The 24,850-nt window shown below is 40.2% G+C and overlaps 2 protein-coding genes across 3 annotated transcripts in view; one reads left to right on the top strand and one right to left on the bottom strand.

The window, feature by feature from the left end:
- garnl3 (GTPase activating Rap/RanGAP domain like 3) overlaps positions 1-5,607 on the top strand; it is an 87,112-nt gene extending 81,505 nt beyond the window's left edge. Inside the window, exons 28-31 of one of the 2 annotated variants that reach the window (XM_085358425.1) lie at positions 313-372; positions 3,178-3,396; positions 5,235-5,355; positions 5,442-5,607. In XM_085358425.1, coding sequence (XP_085214551.1) covers positions 313-372; positions 3,178-3,396; positions 5,235-5,355; positions 5,442-5,607 — 566 coding nt within the window. Of the gene's footprint in view, positions 1-312; positions 373-3,177; positions 3,397-5,234; positions 5,356-5,423 lie in introns of both variants that reach the window. The other variant, XM_085358426.1, reaches the window with a different exon arrangement.
- A 6,795-nt stretch (positions 5,608-12,402) lies between these two features.
- Positions 12,403-14,973, bottom strand: ptges (prostaglandin E synthase). Its single transcript, XM_085358423.1, has 3 exons — positions 14,801-14,973; positions 14,592-14,674; positions 12,403-13,434 (listed from the first exon to the last, which is right to left on the bottom strand). Exons 1-3 carry the CDS (start codon positions 14,906-14,908, stop codon positions 13,185-13,187), a joined length of 441 nt encoding a protein of 146 aa, XP_085214549.1. The 5' UTR covers positions 14,909-14,973; the 3' UTR covers positions 12,403-13,184.
- Between the last annotated feature and the right edge of the window lie 9,877 nt (positions 14,974-24,850).

Below are 24,850 nucleotides of genomic sequence, written 5' to 3'. Positions count from 1 at the left end.
CCTGCTGCTGCTGCACCATCCAGGCAGTCTTTTCCTGATGGAAGTGGGTATTTACAGGTTCCATTAAAGCTAATGGGGAGGAAGGTCTGGCTGTTGCTGCTGCAATTAGTCAAGTGCAGGATTTCTGCTTATGTATGTCATTTTTATTAAAGGAATTCTCTTTTTTTTTGCAAATAATTCTGCATTACTGGAAGATGTAGGCATAATAGAGAACCTACTATGTATGTGTGTGGGTGTGTGCGTGTGCTCCTAAATGTATGTTACTGTGTGTGTGTTCAGTTTGTGTAACCCTCTTCTTCATCCCTGGTTCAGATTCTATACGGATCCCCTATGGTACCAAGCTTTCCCTGTACATGTCTAAGGATGCTGAAGGTACTTTAGGATTCTCCCACAACTTGTCCTCTGTCCATAAAAACACTCATAACGCTGCCCTACTAACATGCACGTGCACCCAGAGTGTATCACCCCTGTCTGCTCCGAAGCAGCATGTTGACTTGAACGTTGGTTGAATGTTAAGTGAACATTATGTCTTCCCCACCCCCACTCACCCCCCTTTCTGTCTGCCGACTAATTAAAGCATTAGCGCGAGGGGAGAATGAGAAGGGAGAAAGGAAGGTGCTAGAGCTCAAAGTACAAAAGTGAGGCAGAGGTGATGAAGATAGAGAGTTATGAAATTACCAGGAAGGGGGGGAGGAAGAATAGGTATGCAGGCAGTGTGAGCGGAAAGGGAGGGGTTATGGAGGCTTTGGGGGGTGCAAAAAAGGAGCAAGAAAAGGGAAAGAGGGAAGGAGAAGACACGTCTGCTGCAGCATGATTTACAGATTGCACTGTCGCCATGGAGACTTTTGTCAGCCCTCTTTTTCGATCCAAAGTAGTCCAAACAGCGGTGCTACAGTCTGATGGTGGGTGGGTGGTCGGGCGGGGTGTTTGGAGAGTGGAGGGGGGGTGGGGGGGTGGAGAAAGGTGGAAGGGTGCTGACAAAAATCCCATCCTCTTAACTGCCTGTGCGCCTGCCGTATCTGCTCCTTGGGAAGGTTTTCATCTGACGTAATCACATCAGTGATGCGAGCAAGATGTCACTGATGTGGCTGCTAGCCACCATCCACCTCCACTGGCTTAAAGACGCCACGTTGTTCTGATGAATTTGACTCTGTTTAGTACTAAAAACATCCCTGACAACTGTTTATTTGATTTTTGATTTTTTTTTGCCAGTGTGCAGGAGTGTGACACTTCCCCTGGTCCAGAAACGCATGTGGAATATATTGATCTCTGCAACTATATATTCCAAATACTTGCATGCCTTGCCGCATCTTTGGCTATTTCCTTTTGCCGTCGGACGACACAGCGGCAAGTGAGAGCTGATCTGTAACAGCACTAACACAGTGTACCTGTCAAGCATCAGCAGTGACCCTTTGTTTTTCACAGTGGCGCTTTAACTCTCCTCTCACCCGCTGACATTTCAGATGAGACAGACCCTTCCTTTTTTTTTGCAGCATAGTCTCTGCCTCGATTCACTCTCATTCACTATCACCAGCCTGCCTCATCGGAGCAGTGTGCAGTTTCTGAACTCCAACACTGCTCCCAAGTGGAATGGCTTGGCACTGCCAGTGGGCACACTGCAGCTTTGCGGGCAGATTGTGTCACTTGAAAACTTCCAAACATCCATTCAATGCATCTCGAGCAGACTTTGTTGTCTCTGTTGAATAATAGATGGCCTGCTATAAATGTCTACTGAACAGTTACATTAGCTCGCTGTTGTAAGGAAGATTAATTTTAAGACTGCGTGCTGTTTCAATAAATAGCGCTATAAATCACTTTAAAGTGGCTTCATTTAAATGTGGATGTTTGATTCTGTTGTATCAGCATTCATAGAGTCCTAATTATGTACAGAATTAATATTACAGCTGACTGTTTTGCAACGCATGCCACATGTGATGTCATAGATGTTTTACTGCGCTACGAAAATACAAAAGTTAAAGACTTGATCAAGCTGTGTCACCTTTGCTTTTTCAGGTTTTGTAAGCTTTTGCTTTTGCTGTCATTATCTGTTTTTTACTGGTCCTTACTGGTGCATTCAAAGACTTTTATTTCCAGTGAAATAAAATTATTTCTTATTATACCTTTACAAAATCGACAACATGTTGGAGTTGGAGTGGCTGGCACACAGAATGCAAGAGCAATGTTAATAAGTTGAATCTTTGAGAGTCCCTGAATGCACCGGAAAGGCGGAAATATGCCTCTAGAGATTATATACAAGATAGATGCCAATATTTACATGTCTGACGCCAGTCCCTGGTTATTTCAAGTGTGTTTAGTGTAAAGATTACAAATGTGCATCTCGTGTAATGCCGTTCGCTGCATTAGAGTCTCAGAGGTAAGAGTATGTTTCATAATACCCAACAGCAGAATTTCAAAAAAGCCTAATCTTTGAGTCAGGTGAGAGTTTTGGAGTATCCTAAAGCTGCACTGAAAATGCTTGCAGATGATATGTATGTGAGTGTGATGTATTGTAAATTTAGTTCAAGTTAATATATAGTGCATATATTAGTGATCCTAATATATATAGCCTGTGCAAAAGGCTTGAGCCAGCCCCTCATTTCTTTATATTTTACTAGGAAATGGGAAATGTTTGAAGAAATCTATGCATACCATGATGAAATATGCCAAGGTTTGAGTCAAGTGGAACTAAAGAAAGACAATCTGGCCCTGAGAAGCAAACCACAAAGAAATGTGGGATGCTTCAAAATCTTTGCACAGTACTGTATGAGAGGTAGAAATTTGGAAACCACTAATGTAGTCACATGTTAATGTTTTACCACCTGGGTTTTTGTACAGATTTTCAAAAAAAAATCAAGAGCACAGGCAGCTCTTTCCCTCTGTTTATCATCTTTACATTAAGCTAAGCAGTAGCTTCCCAGTGGTAACTTATGCAGCCAAATAGTCAAATATAAAGTATTTAATTTTCATTGCACTGCCATACAAAAGTGTTGAAATATTGATAAAAATAAAAGGTTCAATTGCTAGTTGTAAAATCTGAAAATATATGGTATGTTTTTGAATTTCTAAAGAACTAAAGCCAAGCCTTCTTTCTTTTTTTGTTTTCATTTTGTGTGCTCTCATGTCATCTACCACAATTGTTCTTCCTCACTGCTACCTCTTCCTCTGGCTTCCTCCTAGGTGAAGCGACATGCAAGCACATTTTTAAGATCCCTCTGTGTAACTTGGTGGGCCGCAGCATCGAAAGACCCCTGAAGTCCCCTCTGGTCAACAAAGTGCTGACGACACCAGCCCCCACCATGGTGGCCCCAGCTCCCCTCATCTCTGCAACACACTCGCTTTCCTTATCCCGCATGGAGATCAAAGAAATAGCCAGTCGCACACGGAAGGAGCTGCTGGGTAAACGGAAAAATTATTTTGCACCATATAGGAAATTTAAGTTGTTTTTATGGAACTAGTGCCCACTGGTGCAGTTTTGGATTATCCCTCACATACCTGCTCCTTCATGGTACGGCTACATTTGAGCATACTTGCAACAGCAAAGCTACATGACGTGATCACAGTCAGTCAAAAACACACACAGAGATTCCTTTATTTTTAGTTAGATCTAGTTGTCGTCTCTGTGTTTCATTCTAAAATCTTCCTCAAAAAAGCTAATTCCACAAACACATTTTGGTTTGCAAGAACAGCTATATAGAATCTCAACAGGCTCCTATTAAGAATCTTTTATCTGTTTATTTATTCATTTCTGGTTGTGTTGTTTCAGTTATTACATTATATGTGGTATCTTCGATGTCTAAGGCAGGACAGGCAGCCATTGCCCAACTCCCTGTGAGTGGTTCATGTTCATTGATCAGTAGCTGTTGATCAGTGATCAAGAAAGTGACCTCACAGCCTCCCAGTGGAAAGGCTACGTCCAGATAAACAGAATCAACTTTCTGGGAGACATCACTGTGCTAATTCTAAAATCTTTGAAGTACTCTCCAGTATTGGTCTCAGATGCTATTGCAGTTTAGTGGCTCAGTCACAATAGAGCAAAGATATGATATAAACCTCCTTGCAACTACTAAAAATTGGTGGTTGCCCAGTGAGTCCATTGAATATTTTGAAATTTAGCAGCCGATTACAAGTAGTTGCACTGACCAACTGGTAACCCAGAGGTTAAGAATGCAAAACCCACAACCTGTAGCTGACCACACAGTGATTGCACAGGTTCCCTGGAGACAGATTGGCAACAGGTTGTAATCAGTGTGAGTCAGTCTGGACACATCATCTACGTGTGTGTTTTTAATAGCAGACCTGCCTCAACTGGTTTCCAGCTGGTTGTATTCTGGTTATATTCCTATATAAAAGCACCTGTGTCATTTTGCAGTTAAATTGCTGGATTCTGAATGTAAATAGTTAATGTGAATTTCTGTTAAATGTTACATTTCTGTGTATGTAGTTGGCGACACATTTGTGATTTTCAACGATTTACAGTTAATCGTATCATACAGTTTCCAAGCTGACCTTATTCAGTCACAAACTGATAGCAGACTGACTTCGACTTATTGCTGTTTTCTGACTATCTTGATGCACCAAAGTTGCTTTCAAGACGTGAACTGTGGTTAAAAGCAGCACTCAAAACCACAGAGATCACACAGTTACATTCATTTTGGTTGTGCAGCATCTCTAACTACTGTTTTCGCCAGCGAGACTGTAGCATTAGAGACTATATCTGAGATATGAAGTCACCACATGGCTTTACACATTTGGCTTTGTAGGAGAAGATCCCAAACAATGTGTACCTTCCAATTCTGAAGTAGACCTGTTTTGGGTGTTTTTTTTAACATAGGCAAAAAGCAAAAGTTTGATATTTGGAAAAATGTGCTTATTGGCCTTCCTGTTGTGTGAGGAGATTCATCCCACTGTCATGTGGTACTTTTACACTAAATGTAAACTTACAGCAACATTAGCTTAACATATGGAGAAACATTTACTCTTTTGTCTAAAGAAGCCATTTCTATCCGTCCCCACCTTCAAATACTTTCAAATTTCATATTCATATACTTTGGATTTATTAAACTGAAAAGTTTAAAAAATTAAATGAAATCCAAGAAAATTACTACTTTTGGTTTGAAATCATCTAGCTCATAATTATAAATGGGATATCGACCATCCTGCTCTCAGAAGGAAGGCAAAAAAAAGCATATTTCTGAGTTTTCCAATGCATTTTCCATTGTCTCCTACCAACAAAGGCTTGACAGAGGAACCAAGTGGGAAATCAGACAGCGGATCAGTGAAACAGAGAAAGATGAGCAAAAAGAACACAGAGGACGAGCCCAAAGTACGAGCGCTGACGTCCACAAACAGCGACAGGTGATAAATCTGAACAGCAGCTGCACGTTTGATGTTTGCTTAATGCTAGCTTGAGCTTGAGACATGAGTCTTTCTGTGCACAACAGGCTAGCCTCACAGTCCAGCGAAGTGGATCAGGATGTCCAGCTGCACTGTTCATCCAGTTCGGAGGCGGAGCCAGAGAAGGCGGTGCTGCAGCCAGAGAGCCCGCCCCTTACCAGTGCGTTCTCCCTCTCCACATCCTTCGAAGAAGATGTCTTGGACCTAAAGTGAAGACAATCCCATCGTGCACTTCTCTGCCCGCCCACTTCTGTACTGTCACCTTTACTCTGTTGTTTTGGTTGGTCTTCTTTTCTTTTTTGTTTTTTGTTTTTTTCTGTTGTTGAGCTCTGATACCTTGGCGCTTTTTCCTACATACCCTGGGATTCTGAGCCCCCGTTCAGCGGACGAGATGGGTGCAGTGAAGGTTTGAAGTCATGTTTGTGTGCGTGTGTGACTTTTTTCATGAGCAGTGCCCCCCCTCAGCCGCCGTGTGTCAGCTGTTTGTGTCGCCCCGCAGCAGATAACCCAAAGAGGTTGCGTAAGATGCCGTGGTGCATTCAGACTTCTGCAAGAGCTTTGAGATGCCGGTTTGATCCTAAACCACAAACTGAATGTAAATCTGTGCACCAAGGCATGAGAAAACTCTCTGCATTCTCAACTCCCTCTGACGTTGCAAGAGCTTATGTGTTGTATATTATGTGATTATTTCCGATCCACTTTCAAGTATTGTATGATATGCATATGTGTACATCTGTTTATACACAAAAGTGCACACATGCAGGCGTATATGCCTGTCTGGCTTGTGATGCATATTTATAGATATATTATAAAAATCAATTTTATTCCCATATTTAGTAAAAGTATGATTTTTGATTTTATGCTCTGCACATTTTCGCCCATATTGTTCCCCTTATCTGTCGTAAACAGGTTAGACAGACCTGGAAGAAGTCTCCCACAAGTGCCGTCTGCCACTGTCCTCCATTCAAGTAGACGTCCAACAGCCACCAGATTTTGGTGTCTGTCAGTAGCAGCCATGATTGTAGTCCATGTTCGATTACAGTGGTAACCAACGACTGCAATCAGCTCGGGTGATTTCACTTGCTGGCGGCAAAATCTCAAAGGCACATGCACAAATCATTTTATCCCATAACAAAGACCTGACCTTAAATTTGCATGACTTGCAAGTGTTGTGTTTTTTGCAGCAAAGAAATCACTTCTTTGGAAACAGTGCGATCTGTAACATGATACCAAATTCCGAACAAAGTAAAGAAACAACAAACTGAGACAAGAAAAAAAAAAGTACAGGAGTATCTATAACAAGACGGTGGCTAGATGGATAGAGGAGGGATGATAAAAACAAAACCAAAAGTGTGAATTACTTTTACTTTGTCTTTTTCTGTGTGTGGAATGAAAAAGTCTTTTATTTTGTAGAGTAAAATGTGCACTTAGTTAAAAGATAGTTTTATCTTTAGGAAAAATTAGACTTTTACTGAACTAAAATTAAAGCCTAAATGAAACTAAGAATTTTAACAGTGCAAAACAAAACATCTCATTAAAAAATACTAAATGTATTTATACAATTAGTATATTTGGAAAGCATAACCATGCTAGCGCTGTTTAAATCACTGAGTCTAATTTGGAACTTCAAGGCCCAGAAGCCCTGCTGATTTTCACCTCGAGGTCCAGAAATACACTGATTTACAGCTGGGGTTATCGGTTAGGGGATAACTCACTGCAGCACACGGTTAAATTCACAGTTTAGATATCCTTTCCTTACTGAGTGTAGAGGTTTATGATCAGATTGTTAATTGGCTGCCCATCTAGAAAATCTTTTGTTATTGTCATACAGATAAAAATCTAGTCCATAAATTTGGAGGGCTCAAAAGAGACTGATAAGTCTCTAATATTACATATGCTCTAAAAACAATCCTTCATTTCATTAAACCCTCTCGGCCTTTTAAATGTCTCCTCATTTTATACTCCACACATTCAGATTACAGAGTAAAGCAATCCATTAAAAATAAAACCACTAATGCTCAGTTACTGTAGAGTTGACAACAGGGAAACATCAGTATCTACAATGGCTCTTATTATTACATCAGTCTGGGATGCCAAACAGCTAAGGATGCACCACATCAGCTAAAGGGTGACATTCCACATGATTAAACCCAGCTTGAGCACCTTTGGGCGTTAGAGCAATCATAAAAATAATTCTGAGAGCAGAAACTTGGCAAGTGAGAGTGCATGGTTTTAAAAAAAGGTCAAACATGGTCAAACAAACTTTGTGTAATTACTGTCACAGCCAGAGGAGGGAGACAAAACTTAACCACCACAGGTTCAACATGGGAAACCTCCACATCTGTACCATCCACCCCACTTGTGATGTAAATGCACCTCCAACACTAATAACCTTTATCAGGATTACTTTATCTAGAAAAAGTTTCATACAGAATCTCACAATCCGTTCTAACACAAAGGGTCAACTACACTTCTCATTTAATTTTAGTAAGAATCCACTTTATAACACCTAATTACAGCACTGAAAAGGTTAAATGGTGCTTTGTGTCAATGTAAAAGCTAATCAAAGTGACAGTAATACAAAGGGAAATGTTTGGCAAAGGTGACTAGCCTGATGTAGGTGTTAGTGCATCTCTGTATGCTTGTTTCACATCATAGCAGCCTTCAGATTGAGCATGAGCCTCTTCTTTTCTCATTTCTTCACACCTTTGCTCTGTTCTCCTCCCTGCCTCTGCGTGAATCCCTCTAACAGCAAAACGTAACTCAGAAAAAGGGGTAGAGGAAGAAGAAGAAAGAGGAGGAAGAGGAGGAGGAACCGGGATGGATTTTTACTCTTCTTTAGTGTCTAAATGAGGGTGGATGACTCGGGGAATGCTGCTTCTCCCGCTTTGCGTTGTTACGATTCCTTCTGTATTTTTGTCTTTAGTTTCTACCTCCCCTTGGCATTTTTACTGTTTTGTTTGTTTTGGTTGGTATTTTAGTTTGTTTTGGGGGGTTTTGTATTTGAATCTATATTTACTGTTTAGACTGTTGCTGAACCTCTCTGTGATATCAAAATGACAGAAAATTGACAAAAAAAACACCAAGTGTCTTAAAATATTGTATCGCCATCGTTTTTAATGCCAAGTAATACTTGTAAATGTTTGTGTATCAAATGTGGCCTCAAAGGAAACTGAACTATATTATTATTAATATTAATATTATTTGAGCAGTTATTTTAAACAAGTGCTGTAGACCACTGCTGTGAAAGTAGTTGATTTTGTTCATTGATATGTAATAAATATTTATGAAATTTCTGTTGGGTGGTTTCTTTGGCTTACACACACACACACATAGATATAGATATATGCAGGCTGAAAGCAATGTAAGTAATGTTAAGGTTAAATGCCAACATACATTTCTGCTTTAACTCTCTTTTCTGTAGCTGACTGAGTCATAGGTCTGGGGTTGTTTATTCATGAGTTGTTTAAATGGAGCATTTCTTTCTGTTTGGATTTTTAACCCAGCAATAATCTGATTATGAGGTTCAATGTAAATGTTTACCTTTGTAGTACATTGCGAAGTACACACAACTACCAAAGCCCAGCAGAACACCGATACTAGCATCACACCACCTTTTACTCACTTGCCCTTTTCAACGCCCATCACAACGTGGCCAATGCTGCTTTCTGTTGCTTCGTCAGCCCTTGTGGTTTTGGGGCTCAGCACAGACTCGCTGACCAGACCCAAAATCAACGGGGTGGGATGCATTATTATGCATTCAGACACCTTTCTACTACAGCCTACATAGAGTTTTTGTAGGATCATACATACACAACACTTTATTAGATACACCTGTTCAACTGGTGTAGCAACTCCTCAATGTATTCAAATTGACCTGCTGAAGTTCAAATTGAGCATTAGAATGGGAATGACATGACTCCTGGTGCTGGACTGTTCTCAGTATTTCAGAAACTGCTGATCTGGTGGGATTTTTCTGCACAACCAGTTCTAGGGTTTACAGAGAATTGTCGGGAAAAGAGAAAATATCCAGTAAGCAGCAGTTTTCTGTGCGATTACGGCTGATGTTAGAGGTCAGAGGAGAATGGCCAGACAGCATGGAGATGATAGGAAGGCAACAGTAAGTCATACCAAGGTATGCAGAAGAGAATTTCTAAATGCACACAATGTTAGCCCTTGAAGATGGGCTACAGCATCAGAAGACCAGACTGAGTGCCACATCTGTCAGCAAAGAACAAGAAACCAAGGCCACAGTTCACACAGGCTTAGCAAAACTGGATAATGGGAGAATAGAAAAACATTCCCTGGTCTAATAAGTCTCACATTTCTGCTGCATCATTCATATGATAAGGTCAGAATTTGATCTAAACAGCATGTAAGCTGGATTCTGATTTCTATCAACAGTTCAAGCTGCTGCAGATACTGTAATGGTTTGGTGAATATTTTCTTGGCACACTAACAACTGAGCCTTGTTTAACCTCCTAAGACCCAAACTCTTTCATGGCATGCATTTTAAAATTTTCTTTGCTATTTGGGTTGATTGGGACCTGAGGAATGTAAAAACAAAAAATTACCAGATTTTTATTTATTTACCTAATTTTTGTTTCTGATACAAATGAGATCCACGTATGAGGACATTGGTTTTAAATTCTGATAGAACGGTGGCAGTATAATGTCCTCACAAGTGAATATCAGGCCCTTGTAGAGAAAAATTAAGTATTTTCGTCTAGACACCAGGTCCTAGGAGGTCAAACACCGACCCTTTATAACCACAGGGTACCCATCTTCTGATGGCTGATTCCAACAGGAGAGCATGCCATGTCATAAAGGGGAGATTCATATCATGGAGTCACATCTGACAAATCTGCAGCAGCTGTGTGATACCGTCATACCCACTCAGACCAAAATCTCTGCATTTTTTGGTTATGACTACAGTGAATCTGAGAGAAAATCTCATAAAACACTAGCAGGAAAACGCTATGAAAGAACACAAAACACAGCGGAAGTGTTTCCGGGGGGGGGGACATTAATGTGACAGAACAGCTGCAGCAGTGACAGAAACCAAAACATGCGAAGGACTGAGCAGAGACATGATTAAAAGAAGCGTGCAATTCATCTGTGACTCAGAAAAAGGTGAAACATAATTGTATTTTAATCACATAGTTCATATAATACTGCAGATAGATGTTTGCTATTAGCCGTTTACTGTTAGCTTGCCCATTCCGCAGCTGGTCCGTCACATTATTGTCTCCTCAAAATCCCCATTTTTTGTGAGCAATGTTTTTTCTCCTTCCGTTGTGTTTTATTTAACTTCCGTTGTGTTTTGTGTGCTTTAACACTATGTTTGCATGTACTGGTGTTTTTTGAAGTTACTATGCATTGGGCCCTTTCAGGCCCACATGTTGCCTATATTGACATTAATATGTAAAGTTAAATAAATCAGTTTAACTGAAATAAGACACAGAACAGTGGAACATCATAGTTATACAAGTTTAGATTCTGTGGTGTTAGAAAAGTGTTAGATAATTATTTAGCTGGTGTGAACTATTATTTTAATAACTCTAATAGGTGTCTATGTACTGTTACTAGTCAAAGTCAAAAATTTATAATAATAATAATAATGATTGCATTTATATAGCGCTTTTCGGGACCCTCAAAGCGCTTTACAATTCCACTATTCATTCACTCTCACATTCACACACTGGTGGAGGCCCTGGGGCAGACTGACAGAAGCGAGGCTGCCATATCACGCCATCAGCCCCTCTGGCCATCACCAGTAGGCGGCAGGTGAAGTGTCTTGCCCAAGGACACAACGATCGAGACTGTCGTTGGGTCCGGCAACCTTGGAACCAGCAACCTTCCGGTTACAAGACAAACTGCCAACTCTTTGAGCCACGATCGCCATTTGGTTGAAGAGTGAAAGCTGAAAAGATCTGGCTGAGAAGTGCTCTGTGTGTCCACAAGGTGGGGGTAAATATTTATGTAGCTTTACTAAAATGACCAGTTTGTTTTTTTAATCTCACACAGGAGAGCCTGCACTTCTAAAACAAAAGAAAGTTTGGTCCAAAGTAAACTGATCTCCCTTAACAGCGAACAGCAGCAAAAACAGAGCTTTTGTCAGCGTTTTCCTCCAATCCAGAAGTTTAAAAAAAAAACAGCATGCATGGGAAACGAAAAATATTTTACTTCACACTGATCTTATTCAGAATCAGAATACCTTATTGATCACTAGGGGAAATTATGTATTACAGTGAGAAGTGTAGGTAGGAGGTCAGGAACCACATTTCCTTTTACCCTCGAGGGCTGGGGGGGGGCACGTTGAGACTATGACAACACTGACGCATGCAAGGATACAGACACACCCCTGTCACTGGCATGCCAGCTTTATGTTTCAACCAGATTACACATATTGTTAATGCTCTGTTATTAAAAGCCAAGGATTTTCCCCGTCCTCCCACCTTGTCAGTCATTTTGTTTAAATCACAAAAACACCTGAGCTCCTGTAAGTTCGAGCTTAGTCATGATCACTGGGTTGGAGGAAAAAAAAAAAAAAAAAAAAAAAAAAAAAAAAAAAATCACTGGAAACGAAATTACATCTTCCGAGAATTGGGCAAAAAGTTTCACGCCAGAGTGAGAAAAGCCAAATCAAGCGTAATCACTGATGGAAAAACATTTTATGTTGGCGCACAAACTTTCATTTTCCTCAGTGTGGAAGCATGACTGGGCACCTTCTGTAAATATTTCTATATGGCCTTCCAGCACCTCCCTCCTGGCCTCAGGGTGAAAATAAAAAGAAAGGGAAAATGAGCACAGCATAGCAGAAGGTCTTACATAACAATCAAAGGAATGCTGGAACTCTGCCGGTGCCTTTTGGATCATCTCACTCTCGCACATAAAGTGGGGCCCCCTATCCCCAGAACATACCAATTCTGCAGCACAAGGCTATCTAAAAGAACAACTCATTTAGCACAAAGTGAAGGTAGAGGCTGGGTGTGCTTAGATGTGCATAGTTTTTATTGTCTACAAGTTTTCCTTTCAAAAACATTAAATTGAATAAATTACAAAACTCACCAAGTGCCTTCACAGATACATTTACACACAATTATACGCTAGAAAATTCCTCAGAAGGTTGTTGCAAGGCGTGTACTCTGAACCCGTTTCTCACACACACACACACAAAGAGCATCAAGTGTATTTAAACTTTCAGCATATCAATCATCATACCAGGATCCATCATGCTGTTGTTGAACAGACACAGGAACATGCATCCATCCACAAAGAAACAAAAGCATGGGGTGGCATGACAATACATGAATAGTGGTCTATGGTTTGTGTAAACACAAAAGATCAGTGGCCAAAGTGGAGCGCAGAGGTGGAAAATTATCCCAGGTTGTTTGAGTTCAATCTCTGTAGCCTGTTCTAAATTTCAGCATTTCCTGGCTTTAAAAAAAAAAAGAAAAGAAAAGAAAAGAAAAAGGGAGCAACAACCTCGATTGCATCTACTGCATGTGATGTCAGCTTCAGATATCTTTATAAGACACTGTTATATTTCAAACTTTGCCAAAAAGAAGAAAAAAAATACTGATAATCAATCTCAAAACCCAGCACTGGTGTTATCAGAGACCTTGTATTGCACTTCCACTTGTCTTTACAGGAAGTGCAACAGGAATCCTTCTCCCACTACTTTCTGACACAGGTCACACATAATGAGCCGTCTTGAGTCTCAGATCACAGCTGTTAGTTCAGTCCCTTGTTCCTGGATTTATTTTGTTTTTGATTTATTAGTGTTTTTAGGCATATGATTTGACTGCCATCAGGATCTGTACGGCCATGGACACACAGGGAATCTGAGCTAAGGTGTAGGCCACGGACCGGGTCGGTGCTTGCAGGGCCAGCAGGTAGGCAACGCTGTGCAGCACACGGCAGATGAAGAAGACGAGGAAGTGAAGCCGTGCCACCCACAGTGAAGGTCCGGTCATGGAGTAGATGGCGCCCAAGAAGAGAAAAGGGAGGATGTTCTCCATGTCATTAATATGAGCTCTGAAAAGAAAGACAGAAGTCAGCACACGGAGGCTGACACACAACTGTTTTCCACAGTTGTGTGACTCAGCTACCTATGATGCAGTAAAGTGACTACATCGCGTGAGTGACTATGATACGGGGTAATGATTTCCTGTGATATTCCTGGAAGATTTATATTCAGGGTGACTAAAATAATATGCATTTAACCCACACTAGCACTATCTCAAGCCAAAGCAAGGGCTCTGCAACCTTCTCTAATCACCTCTTTCCTGTTTCCCCTCCACCCACCTGAAGCAGCTTTTTAAACAATATTGTTCTAGGACACTCGCCATCATAATCCCCTTTTGCCCAGAAAACAAACAAAAAAGGGCACATAAAAGACATGATTAAGGTTGGACATGGAATACGTCGTGCTGCAGCCATTTTTATTAGTTATTAATGGAAATTTTAAATGTGTTTCCCCCTGGTGCAGAGTTGATTCCCACCACAAGCTCTCAGGAGGAAAAAAAAGAAAAAAAGAAAAAAAAACATTTCAGGACAGACAGAGGGGAAAGTTTACTAGTAAGAAAAACATCTGCTCTCCCCTGTCTCAGATCATATTCTGACAAGTTTAAACAAATCTGTCGCACACAGTGCTACAAGCTACTGAAACATCAGTGGAGGAGTAGCCCACAAGAAAAGAGAACAAATCCGCTGGAAATAAATCTACACTTTATCGGGTTTGCGACAGATATCTGCGCGGGAGAAAACTTGCGGCACGTCATTCATGTTCTGTAGAAAAATTTTCATTTTATGATGCAAGGGTATTTTACTCGAGTACTTCAATGCTGTGCGCATTTGAAATCTACCTGAGTGAACCAGTTTTCATGCAGTGTACTGAATTCCTTTTTAAATCAAAAAGTAAAAGCTATGCAATGGGAATGCATAGTATAACTAATACTTGCCATAAGCAGCAAATACAAGGGAGTTTATTTGTTGTTGTTGTTGTTGTTGTTTGGATTTAAAATCCAAAAAGTTTTTGGATTTTAAATCCAATCCAAAACTTTCTCTTTTTTTCCCCTTTCCTTTCCTTTTTTTTTTTTTTTTTTTTTTTTTAAATCATCCTCCTGCGACCCTCCATCCCCCTAAACACAAGCAGTCTAGTCTTACAAAAAATACCCCGTCTGCACGCTCACCTCCGGCATCTTTCCACATATGGATCTTCTCTGTGATACTGTAAACCTCCGTGTCTCAGCGCGTCCTCGGGGTTGGCAAAAGCCTTTCAGGGAAGAAGCGAAAAAACAAACAATAAAAAAAAAAAAAGCTTTCCACCAGAGAACAAACAGGAAGAAGAGAAACTTACACAGCATTTAACTTCAAGCTGCATATACAGGAGCTCACTCACCTTTTTACGCAGTCTTATTTGTCCCGTTATGACCGCTATTACGTACATCTTTAACACCAGCAGCACGCCGTAGAAAACAAAGCAGGAGAAAACAGAGTTTCTTAACATGACTGCTGTAATCCACGCAGAGTTGCAGCGAGAGCAGGGGAGGAAAAAGCACTTAAAGGAGGACTCTGAGATTGCAGCGTGCTGCTGAAATAAAAGGGAGAGTGAGAATGAGGGCAGGCCGTTTTGTAGCACTGCCTCCACCCACTCACGGTAATGATGAAAGCACTCTCATTCATGCACAACTTCTGTGAATTCCAGAATTGCTTCCTGGAGGCTACACTTAACATGTTCAGATGGTGGAGGTACGTTTTGTTCTTCTGCTTGGAAACAGGTAGCACATTTAATCATTCAAATTGAGCCTGATAGTTTTCTCCTTCCGTTATCTTGGAGGATAAATACCAAAATTTGACATGTTCACGTATGATTTTTACCTTTTCCCCCCAGAATTTAGAGCAGGTTTGCAACTATTTAGAGGGTCAGGTTTGATCCCCAGCTCCTTGCAGTCTGTATGTTGAAGTGTCCTTGGGCAAGACACCCAACCCTAAGTCCCTCCTGATGTATGTGCATGAATGTGTCAGAGTCTAAAAACTGTGTTTGTGATAGCAGGTTGCAGTGTGATGATGGAAAAAAAAAATCCAACTTATTCATTCTCACAGAAGATTAGACGTGTGGCCCAACTTGGGGTATGAGTACGAGTTAGCCAATATAACGAGAAGCCTCGCAGCACTGTGGTTCAGTTCATCTTCATTTTATTCATATAACACCAAACCACAGCAAAAGTTGCCTTGTAGGATAAAGACCCTATAATAATGAGAGAAAACCCCAACAATCACATGACCCACAATATGAGCAAGCACTTGGTGACAGTGGGAAGGAAAAAACCTTTTTAACAGGAAGAAACCTCCAGCAGAACGAGGCTCAGGGAGGGGCGGCTATCTGTCGCAACTGGTTGGAGTTGATAGGAGTAGAGACTGTGGTGCAAACGTTGCTTTGCAGCAAGAAGGTTTTAATCCTGAACTTGTTCAAAGACCTGCTTTTCAGGTTAAATTGTGTTTCTATAGCAGCTGTGGAGGTAAATATGCCGGCCGTCCACGGTATATCTGATATCTCACCCAGTGTGTGGGATAGGCTGCCATGAACTCGGTGCGGGCATGAGGCAGCTGAATCAAGGGTAAAGGAAATTTTACGTGTCAAATACATGAATGTTTTTGAAACAGTAACTCTATTGCCATTGGTGAATGTGTGAACCTAGCTGTATACGTCACAGTGCTGTCAAAGGCTTAAAATGGAATTCCACAAAACTGTGCAACTAGAATTACCGTAACATCATTAGACGGAACACTGACGAAGTTTTTCGATTAAGAAATTTGACCCACTTTTAGTCAGAGTTAATGCTCTGTAATTTATCCAGTGGATGAAATTCTGCAGCTGTTTCTTAGATGAAAACAATGGTCAGATTTTGAAATTTCCTGTGGCTATTTTCTTTTTAAACATTGGCTGGACATACCGTTTTTGCCACTTGTAGGGGAGACCGGGGATAGTTGTAACATTTTTGACATTTCTGTCTGTAAATTGGAGCTCTTTTAAGGTAGTGGATTCAAAATGTAATGCAAAGTATTTACATGTCTCTGCTATTAAATAGTACAGCTATTTTCTCTGCAGCACAATTACCCATTGCATGGTATGGTCTCAAACACAAAGAGTGAAATGTTACAATTAACCCTATAGTCTGGGTTAGTTGTAACATATCCTGGGGTAAAATGTAACACAATGAAATAAGGGTACTAACAAAATATTAACATGTAATCTTTGTTTATTCAACACATGAATGCACTTACATCCATTTATGTAGCTGTGTGTGTGTGTGACAGAATGCAGAAATCTAGCTTTTGAACATATTCCAACCCCCCAAAAAAGACAAATTATGGAATTTTCTGCAACTGAATATTTCATTAATTTTGGTTGGTCTTCCTTGAGTTTGGCCTCATTGGCTCAGTGGGCATTATAACCTACAACTCTTGCACCAATTTTGAACATAACAATGAAGCTGAAAAAATGTAGTTGTTCACCAGCATCGCAATTCCATTACTTTTTATCATACCTTGGTGTGGTTTGCAAAGTGCTTCAGAAAGATGAGGAAATCTGTTTCTTGCACCCATCCTGATTTATTTCCACTACCAGTACTTCCTACTGGTCCATCTCTGACACAGAGGTCTGCATAATGTATGTGTGGGAACACAAACAGTGGAGGAATTGTGTTGCCAATGGCATTAACCACATATACAAATGCGACCAGTGAACCTCTCTCTGCTGATGTCGTTGCCCCAACTTGTTTAATATAAGTTAAAGTAATAGTGTGGTAAGTTTTAACATCTGCATTATTGTTACAACTAACCCAGACTGTTGCTGTTACAACTGACCCAGACTCCTATAGCCATGAACTAGCTAACATTACAGCCAACGGCTAAAACATTAGCACTAAAGACCTACACAGAATATATCCCCATAGACATACAAATAACATAATTTAAGTTTGATGACTTTAACTGCAAAGCAGATAATGCTATTAGAAATTGAAATAAAGTAGAAAAACTTACTTTTTGGCATACAAATTACTTTTTTTGGTGTTAAATTGTCTGTTTTTGACAAAATGTGCTGATTTTTCACATGTGATAGCAGAACTGAATTGGGCATGCACAGGATGAGTCACATCATTTGAAACTTAGCCCTGATTGGAGAAATTTGAAGTGTTACAACTGACCCACGTTACAACTATCCCCGGTCTCCCCTATTAACTTTTGAAAGATTGTTTCAGATATCTGCTGCACTTGATTCTAATTTGCATGATTCATGTGTTGCCTCACTCTTTTCTACCCGCCCTTAAACTTTGAAAAATTACTTGTTACTTACGTTGAGACAGTTTGTCCTTGTGGTCTGAGAGCTTTGCAGGGAGAATGGGAGGATTTGATTGGTGCACCGGCTTGATTTCCCTCAGGTGTGGATAACGACTGGGTGGATCTCTGCTGAAGCGTGTCACGTTTCCTCCTTTTATGTTCACTGCCAAAACAACATGTACTGAATTAATCAAAAGTTGTTATTAGTCAGCAAAATGTTGAGTTTTAGATTACTTGATCCTCTTATATTGTATTATTAGTTTTCTTGAATAGAAGCCGGTATCTGAAGAAGAATAAACCCTAAACTAATGTGTAAACACAAGTGATGAAATAATATTTTTTTTAGTTGCAGTGTTCCCATAACAACCATGCTTTAAGCTAAATAAGTAGGCTAATGTAGACAGTCTTACCTCCTAATCACTCTTTTGTTGTTGCTGTTTTTCATTTTCTGCTAGATCCTAGCACCCACAAAAAAAACCATGCCCACTACTGATCACTGTTGTATTTACACAGCCTCCCCTCCCAGACCCACGCACTTTAAAATGCTCTGCATACTGAAACACTAAGAAACAACGCCTAACAACAAACAGAACTGAGTTTTTCTAACAAAAGCAGTGTGGAGTCAGAAAGAGGCAGAGGTTTTTTGTTGTTGTTTTATTTTAGTGTAATGAGTGAATAACTAAACCTCTGGGCCAAATCTTCTTCTCTGAGAATCAATCAAAAGACCACAATGAGAGGGATGGAAAACTGTCATAAAATGGGACTAAATGCCTAAAAAATGGATAGAAAATGACCTCAAAGGGTCGCTAAACAACGGCAAAACAAAACAAAAAAAATTAACCAAAAAGCAACACAAAAACTACTGAAATGATCAAAACACACGACACACCGATATTAGCTTCATGGGAACCATTTACAGGAGTTTGTCCAATATTTTTGGCCCTGTTTTCTTCTAATTCAATTCAGTTTTATTTATAAAGCACCAAATCACAACGAAACTCAGCTCAAGGCGTTTTATACTGTAAGGTAGACCCTATAATAATACATACAGAGAAAAACCCATATGACCTTCTATGAGCGAGCACTTAGGTGACAATAGGAAGGAAAAACTCCCTTTTTAACAGGAAGAAACCTCCGGCAGAACCAGGCTCAGGGAGGGGCGACCATCTGTGTTGACAGTGTGTGTTGAGACTGTCATTTTTAGCATCTACATGAATGTTAAAAATTTCCACAATAATTATTTATTTTCTGAGCTGAGCACTAAATTAGATAAAAAGTCTGAGAAATCAGACAAACTCTGTGTAAGTCCCAGGTGGACGATAGATAATAACAAATAAGACTGGTTTTTGTGTTTTCTAGCTAGGGTGGACAAGACTAAGCATCAGGCTTTCAAATGAGTTATGTCTGTCTTGGTCTTTGGTTGATTAATAGCCTGGTGTGGAAAATTGCTGCCACACCACGTCCTCAGCCTATGCTTTGAGGATTCTGATAGTTATTATGATTTGGGGGTGTTGATTCATTTAAGCTAACATAATCATCCTGCTGTGAGCAGGTTTCTATAAGGCAGAGTAAATCGATTTGTTGATCAAGTTATTAACTCATGTACTAACACAGCGGTCCCCAACCTTTTTTGCATCACGGACGGTTTAATGTCAGACAATATTTTCATGTCTTTAAGGTGTCGCGGATAAATACAACAACATAAAATGATACGACCAAGACAAAAACTGTATTGGTACTTAGTGAATTTGCGTTTATTGTTATATTTACAGTGTAACTTAATTAGCAGCGTCCTCCTTAAATGCGCCAACAACATTGAGAGTAACGTCCTCCTCTCTGCCCCTTAATGCTCTCCGGTCGCTATGGTAACGCGTAAATATTTCTTTCAAAATAAGACACACAACTACAACACGGGAAAAGACCCAGGGAAAATGAGTTAACGATAAAAACCCTGAAAACCATAAATTTCACACCCGAACCTCAACTCTCACGGCCCCGTACCAAACGGCCCGGGTGTTGGGGGCCGCTGTAGGCTACTAACAGAGACTTGAATGAGAGACCTAATGTTTAATAATCCACATCGCACTGTTTTACTCTGTGGTGGAGATGTGGATACTGTATTGTTCTTTCTTTGTGATTTTGTTTTTTATGTTTAAATCGTTTTTTGCTGGTTTTTAGTTTGTTTTTTGTCTGTTTTGCAGCTGACACAGGGGGGTGGAGATTTGGGGGCATAATAGGTCCACTGTTTATAAAGATTTATTGAGATATTTAAACTTGTTAGCATTCATCTATCACACAATAAATGCAATTAATTTTTTCCGATATATCCAACACCAACAGCTTTATATTTAAAACTGTCCCTGCCTGTCCTCACCCCCACCAATTACTTTTTTCACTCAATTATGGATGGCTCTGGTTCAACTCTTTTGAAAGAGTGTACTCCACAGAATGATCTGAAACTGAGTCATGTTATGTGACTCCTTCAAAAAAAAAAAAAAAACATGCTATGAACTTTTTAAAGATAATTACTTCCTGTAGGACTGCTAGCAAAATACGCCATCAGAGGTTACAACAGAACATTTCTGATGCAATCCAGCTGTGCCCTCTGTTCGTAGCCTAGTTGCTCAACACCATGATTAGTCATCATTTTACATAGACAAGTTTTTTTTTTGTTTTGTTTTTTAATGAATTAATACTGCACTTAAGTGTGTTTGGAGCTACTTTTACTGTTTTACTTTGTTCTCTAATACTTTATAATTAAATATTGCATGCTTAGGGAGTTACTTTTTTAAATAACTGTATCTTTTCATACTGTGTCTCTATGGATGTTAGACAAGAGCTCTATATAAGTACCATTTACTATATCTATACATCAAGGAAGCAGATTGTCTGAATCTGCGTGACATGGTGCGTTATCTCTCTGTAAGCAGTCATCAGGAGATCGGTACGCTCAGTCACTTGAACCGCTGCTACAAGACTATATGGATCCATGTCTTCATGCCACACCAAATTCTGAACGTTGCAGAAGAAATGGAGACCCATCACGCCAAGCAATGTTTTTCCCAGTCTTTTATTTTCCTACGTTTGTGAGGCTGTGTGAGCTCTAGGCTCAGTTTGCTGCTGTTAGCTGACAGGAGCGGTGTGCTCGTCTGCTGCTACAGAATTCTCTCTTTTTCAGATGATTCTCTGTAAACCCAAGAGATGGTGGGACAGGAAAATCCCAGTAAATCACCTGTTTCTGAAATACTCAGAGCCAGCCCTTCTGGGTTCACCAGCCATTCAATGTCACTTTGATCATTCCCCTTCTCACCCATTCTGACATCTTGACCACGTTGTCATATTTGAATACATTGAGTTGCTATTATATTATCTCTGGTGCTCTAATAAGTAAACACTAACTTAATGTTAAAGGAGTCTTAGTCTAAAACCTGTATTAATTACTAAAAACATGTAAAACCTTCATTTGCTTTTAAGATTTTAGACAAATGTTTGGACATCATATTTTTCCTTTTGTCTGAGAGTATAGATTTGAAAGAAAACAGGAAGCATCACCACATTTACTGTAAATACACATTTTCTGTGCACGAATCCACGTTTATTTACATGTTTGGATTATAACACTTCTTGGATGAGGGTCAGCCGCCTGTTCCTTGTGTCTGCCAGTCCAGCGTGATTGAGCTGCCTGAGCTGGTGTCGTCGCAGCAGTCCTCGGCATCAGAGAAGGACGACATGTAGTGGAGGCCCGTCACTCTATGGTAGTCTCCCTGGAGCATCTGCGGATAGGCGGTGAGCTCCATAGCCCTGCGGCCAGTCCTGCTCACCCTCACAGTCCACATGTCAACCAGATGCGTACACATGGCACAGCCCATGGTGTTTCCAAACAGTGGAGGGGACAGATTACACAGATATGCACAGTGACTCTATACAAGAACGCAGGTCTCAGGGTAAATAGTGACTTACTCACCAACACACTTGGCAGGTGCAGACAGGACCTAAGACGTATCAACATCAATCATTTCCATGCCTTGTCTTGGTTCCCGTGTTTTTTCTGCCTTCAAAGTGCACGGTGTATTTTTTTTGTTCAGGTTTTGGCATAAAAATATAAATACTATCATCATCATAAATTATGCAGGTAAAATGCAAAATGAATTTGCAGTGTTAAATACATTTGAATAGTTATTCTATGTCATGTTTCTGAAGAGGAGCTCTCGAGTATCGAATTTCTGCTAATGAGTGTAAAACACCATCAGCGTCACTGTAAACCCCTATGCTTGTTTCCCAAGAATGTGAATCAGTATTTTCTTCTATAAAAGGCAGTGAAAAAAAATAGATAAGTGGCAAAAAGGGTGGTTCGCCAAAAAATGACGTAAAACCAAAAGTGAAGCTACTTGTCAAGCTGCATGCACCGCACAGATACACAACAGATTCACATGCAACCCTGCCTGCAAGGCTCGAAAGGCTTAACCACGAAGCAAAAAGCCAGAATCATAATTGGTGTTCTCCATCTCATACAGCTGCCAGACACGGCATGTAAATATTTACTGCGGTTGCTTTTGGAAAGGGGGGAAAAAAAGAAGAGTTCACAGAGAGAAGTCAGACACAGAGATGAGTCAGTGAGCTTCTTTCTCTCCAGCAAATCGCACTCATTTCAGAAGAAACAGTTCATCTGGTGACGTGCTCTTCGAACTGGTGGCACTTTGATTTGGCCACAGGGCGTCTTCACACTGATGATTTGATAAATGAAAGCCTTCCTGTGTGATGCCTTTTAACTTGATTAAGCAGAGCTGTCACTGCAGATCTGAAAAATGTGTGAAGAGAGAAATGGATGAGAGGTTAGCGAGCGGCAGATAAAAATGTAATTTTAAGTTTAGGGGCAAAATATTCTTTTTTTTTGTACACCACTCAATCAGCAATGAAATAATTTCTGTGAGACTAAGATAAATACAAAAGTAGACAAATATGAAATGGAAAAAGGAAAATCAAGACAAAAACTAACAGATAAAAAAAGGAGATGTGACTCAGTTTCTGGTTTATATTTATGTTACAAGTACAGCCTCTTTCAGTTGTAATGTTTTATATCCCATATAAATAAAAATCCAGTAATCTGGTCCTTAGCAGGCTCTTTAAAAGCAACCTCTGATGAACAAGAACAGATGACATATTACACCACCTTATTATTTACGTAACAAAAACTAAACCAAGTGGCAGAAGCAGTGTATAAAAATGGCCTACACCCTGACTGGACAGGTAACAGCCAGAAGCTGATAATCAAATGAAGTTTGATAAACTGAAGATCTGGCAGTTTGCTGGTCCCAATCATTCAGATGTGTGTTAACACAGCACAAGGGAGGAAAGATATTAGCCATGATCTTGGAGAAGCATCTGTGTCTCCCCATTAATCTGGGAAGGCTTAAAAGACTATTTCTAAACACTTTAAGGTCTATCATCTACAGTTAGAAAGATTATTCACACGTGGAAAACATTTAAGACAGCTGCCAATCTTCCCTGGAGTGTTCAGAACATGCAATGCTCAGAGAAACTTCAAATTAAGTAAAAAACAACAACAAACCAACAGCTACATCTCTGACTTTACAGGGCTTGGTTAGCATTTTAAATGTTAAAGTTTATGGCTATATTAATAGAAAAAGACTGATGGGTCAATATGGGTCAAGTTTGTAAAGCTTCATCTGAATAAACCACAAGACTTCTGGAACAATGTCCACTGGAGGTGTTTGGCTGTAATGCACAGCTCCACGCTTAATGAAAATCAAACACAGCATATCAGGACACCCCAAGTGTCAAGCACGGTGGTGGAGGCGTGATGATTTCGCCTTGTTTTGCAGCCACTGAGTCGCTCATCAACTCCTCTATGTACCAAATTATTCTAGAGTCAAATGTGAAGCCATCTGTCTGACAGCTAAAGCTTCGATCAACAGAACAACAGCATAATGACTGCAAACACAGCAGCAAATCTACAACATGGCTGAAAAAGAAAGACTCTAAGTCATGCAGTGGTTCAGTCAAAGTCCAGACCTCAACTTGACTGAAACGCTGTGGTGGCACCTTAAGAGAACTGTGCATGAACAAATACCCACAAACCCCAATGAACTGCAGCAACACTGTAGAGTGTTTAAAGTTATATTTGAGGAATTGTAGAACCTGATGAAGCCCAAATTATTTTTTTTATGTCCTGATATGTAAAAATCTTAGAAATGTAAGAGGCTGTATTTTTGTTTTTACATAACTGTATGTCTGAAAAACATGAAGGTTCTGCAAAAACAAATATACACCTACAGGGGTGCTGTGAGGACAGCAGAAATGGGGTAACCGCTCAAGTGTTCGTAATCTGAATTAAAAATACATGCATGAACCAGGCAGGATCCAGGTTTTTTCCTTATAGCTATGGGAAAAAAACACAGGGCACTCCTACAAGAGTGATTCTGGCTAATTACATTACATTGCTGCTTTCATATAATGAAAAACATGTTGTTTCTGTGCACTCTATAAAATAACAACACAATTTACAACCAAAAATAAACTAAATCTGTGCAGCTGACCCAGGCTGTTCGTGATATGAATGTCGACATTCATATTTCCATGCTCGAGTGAAATTTTCTTCTGTACCAGACCACCCGAATCTACTGTCAAAGCTCCATCAGCAGAATCTGGGTGGTGCACAGAGAGCCATTAGCTCCAAGGGTGAAAAAAAAATGCCTGTTATGATGAGGACAAGTGGTCTGCTGCTACATGCCACACCCATCCCATCCCAGTGAATGGACACAGCAGGGGCCACCCTCTTTAAAGCCAGGCTTTAAGACTCCTCTGCTGTCCTCATTTGTCACTGTACTGATACTGGTTTATATTCAACTGCTCCTACGGGACACTTAATTATTCATCAATACATGTGGTGTTTCAATAAATGCATCCCAGCTTCAATTTAACCTTCACATCCGTAATGATGTCAAAGCTCTGTGTGTATTCATGTTCAGACACACGCGTAGTGCAGGAATCATGCCAGTGTTGTGTTCCTGTGATGAGGATGGATGCTGCACATGCTGCTCTGTGTGTTTGTATAGCTATATGTGCTCAAGGCAACCCCCTAAAACAC

This window comes from Diplotaxodon limnothrissa, linkage group LG7, assembly GCF_057381915.1.
Source record: "Diplotaxodon limnothrissa isolate DT_005_m linkage group LG7, D_limnothrissa_male_GT1.1, whole genome shotgun sequence".
NCBI classification, from domain to species: domain Eukaryota; kingdom Metazoa; phylum Chordata; class Actinopteri; order Cichliformes; family Cichlidae; genus Diplotaxodon; species Diplotaxodon limnothrissa.
The sequence above is the reverse complement of the archived record's forward strand: the minus strand, read 5'-3'. Positions and strand labels throughout refer to the sequence as shown.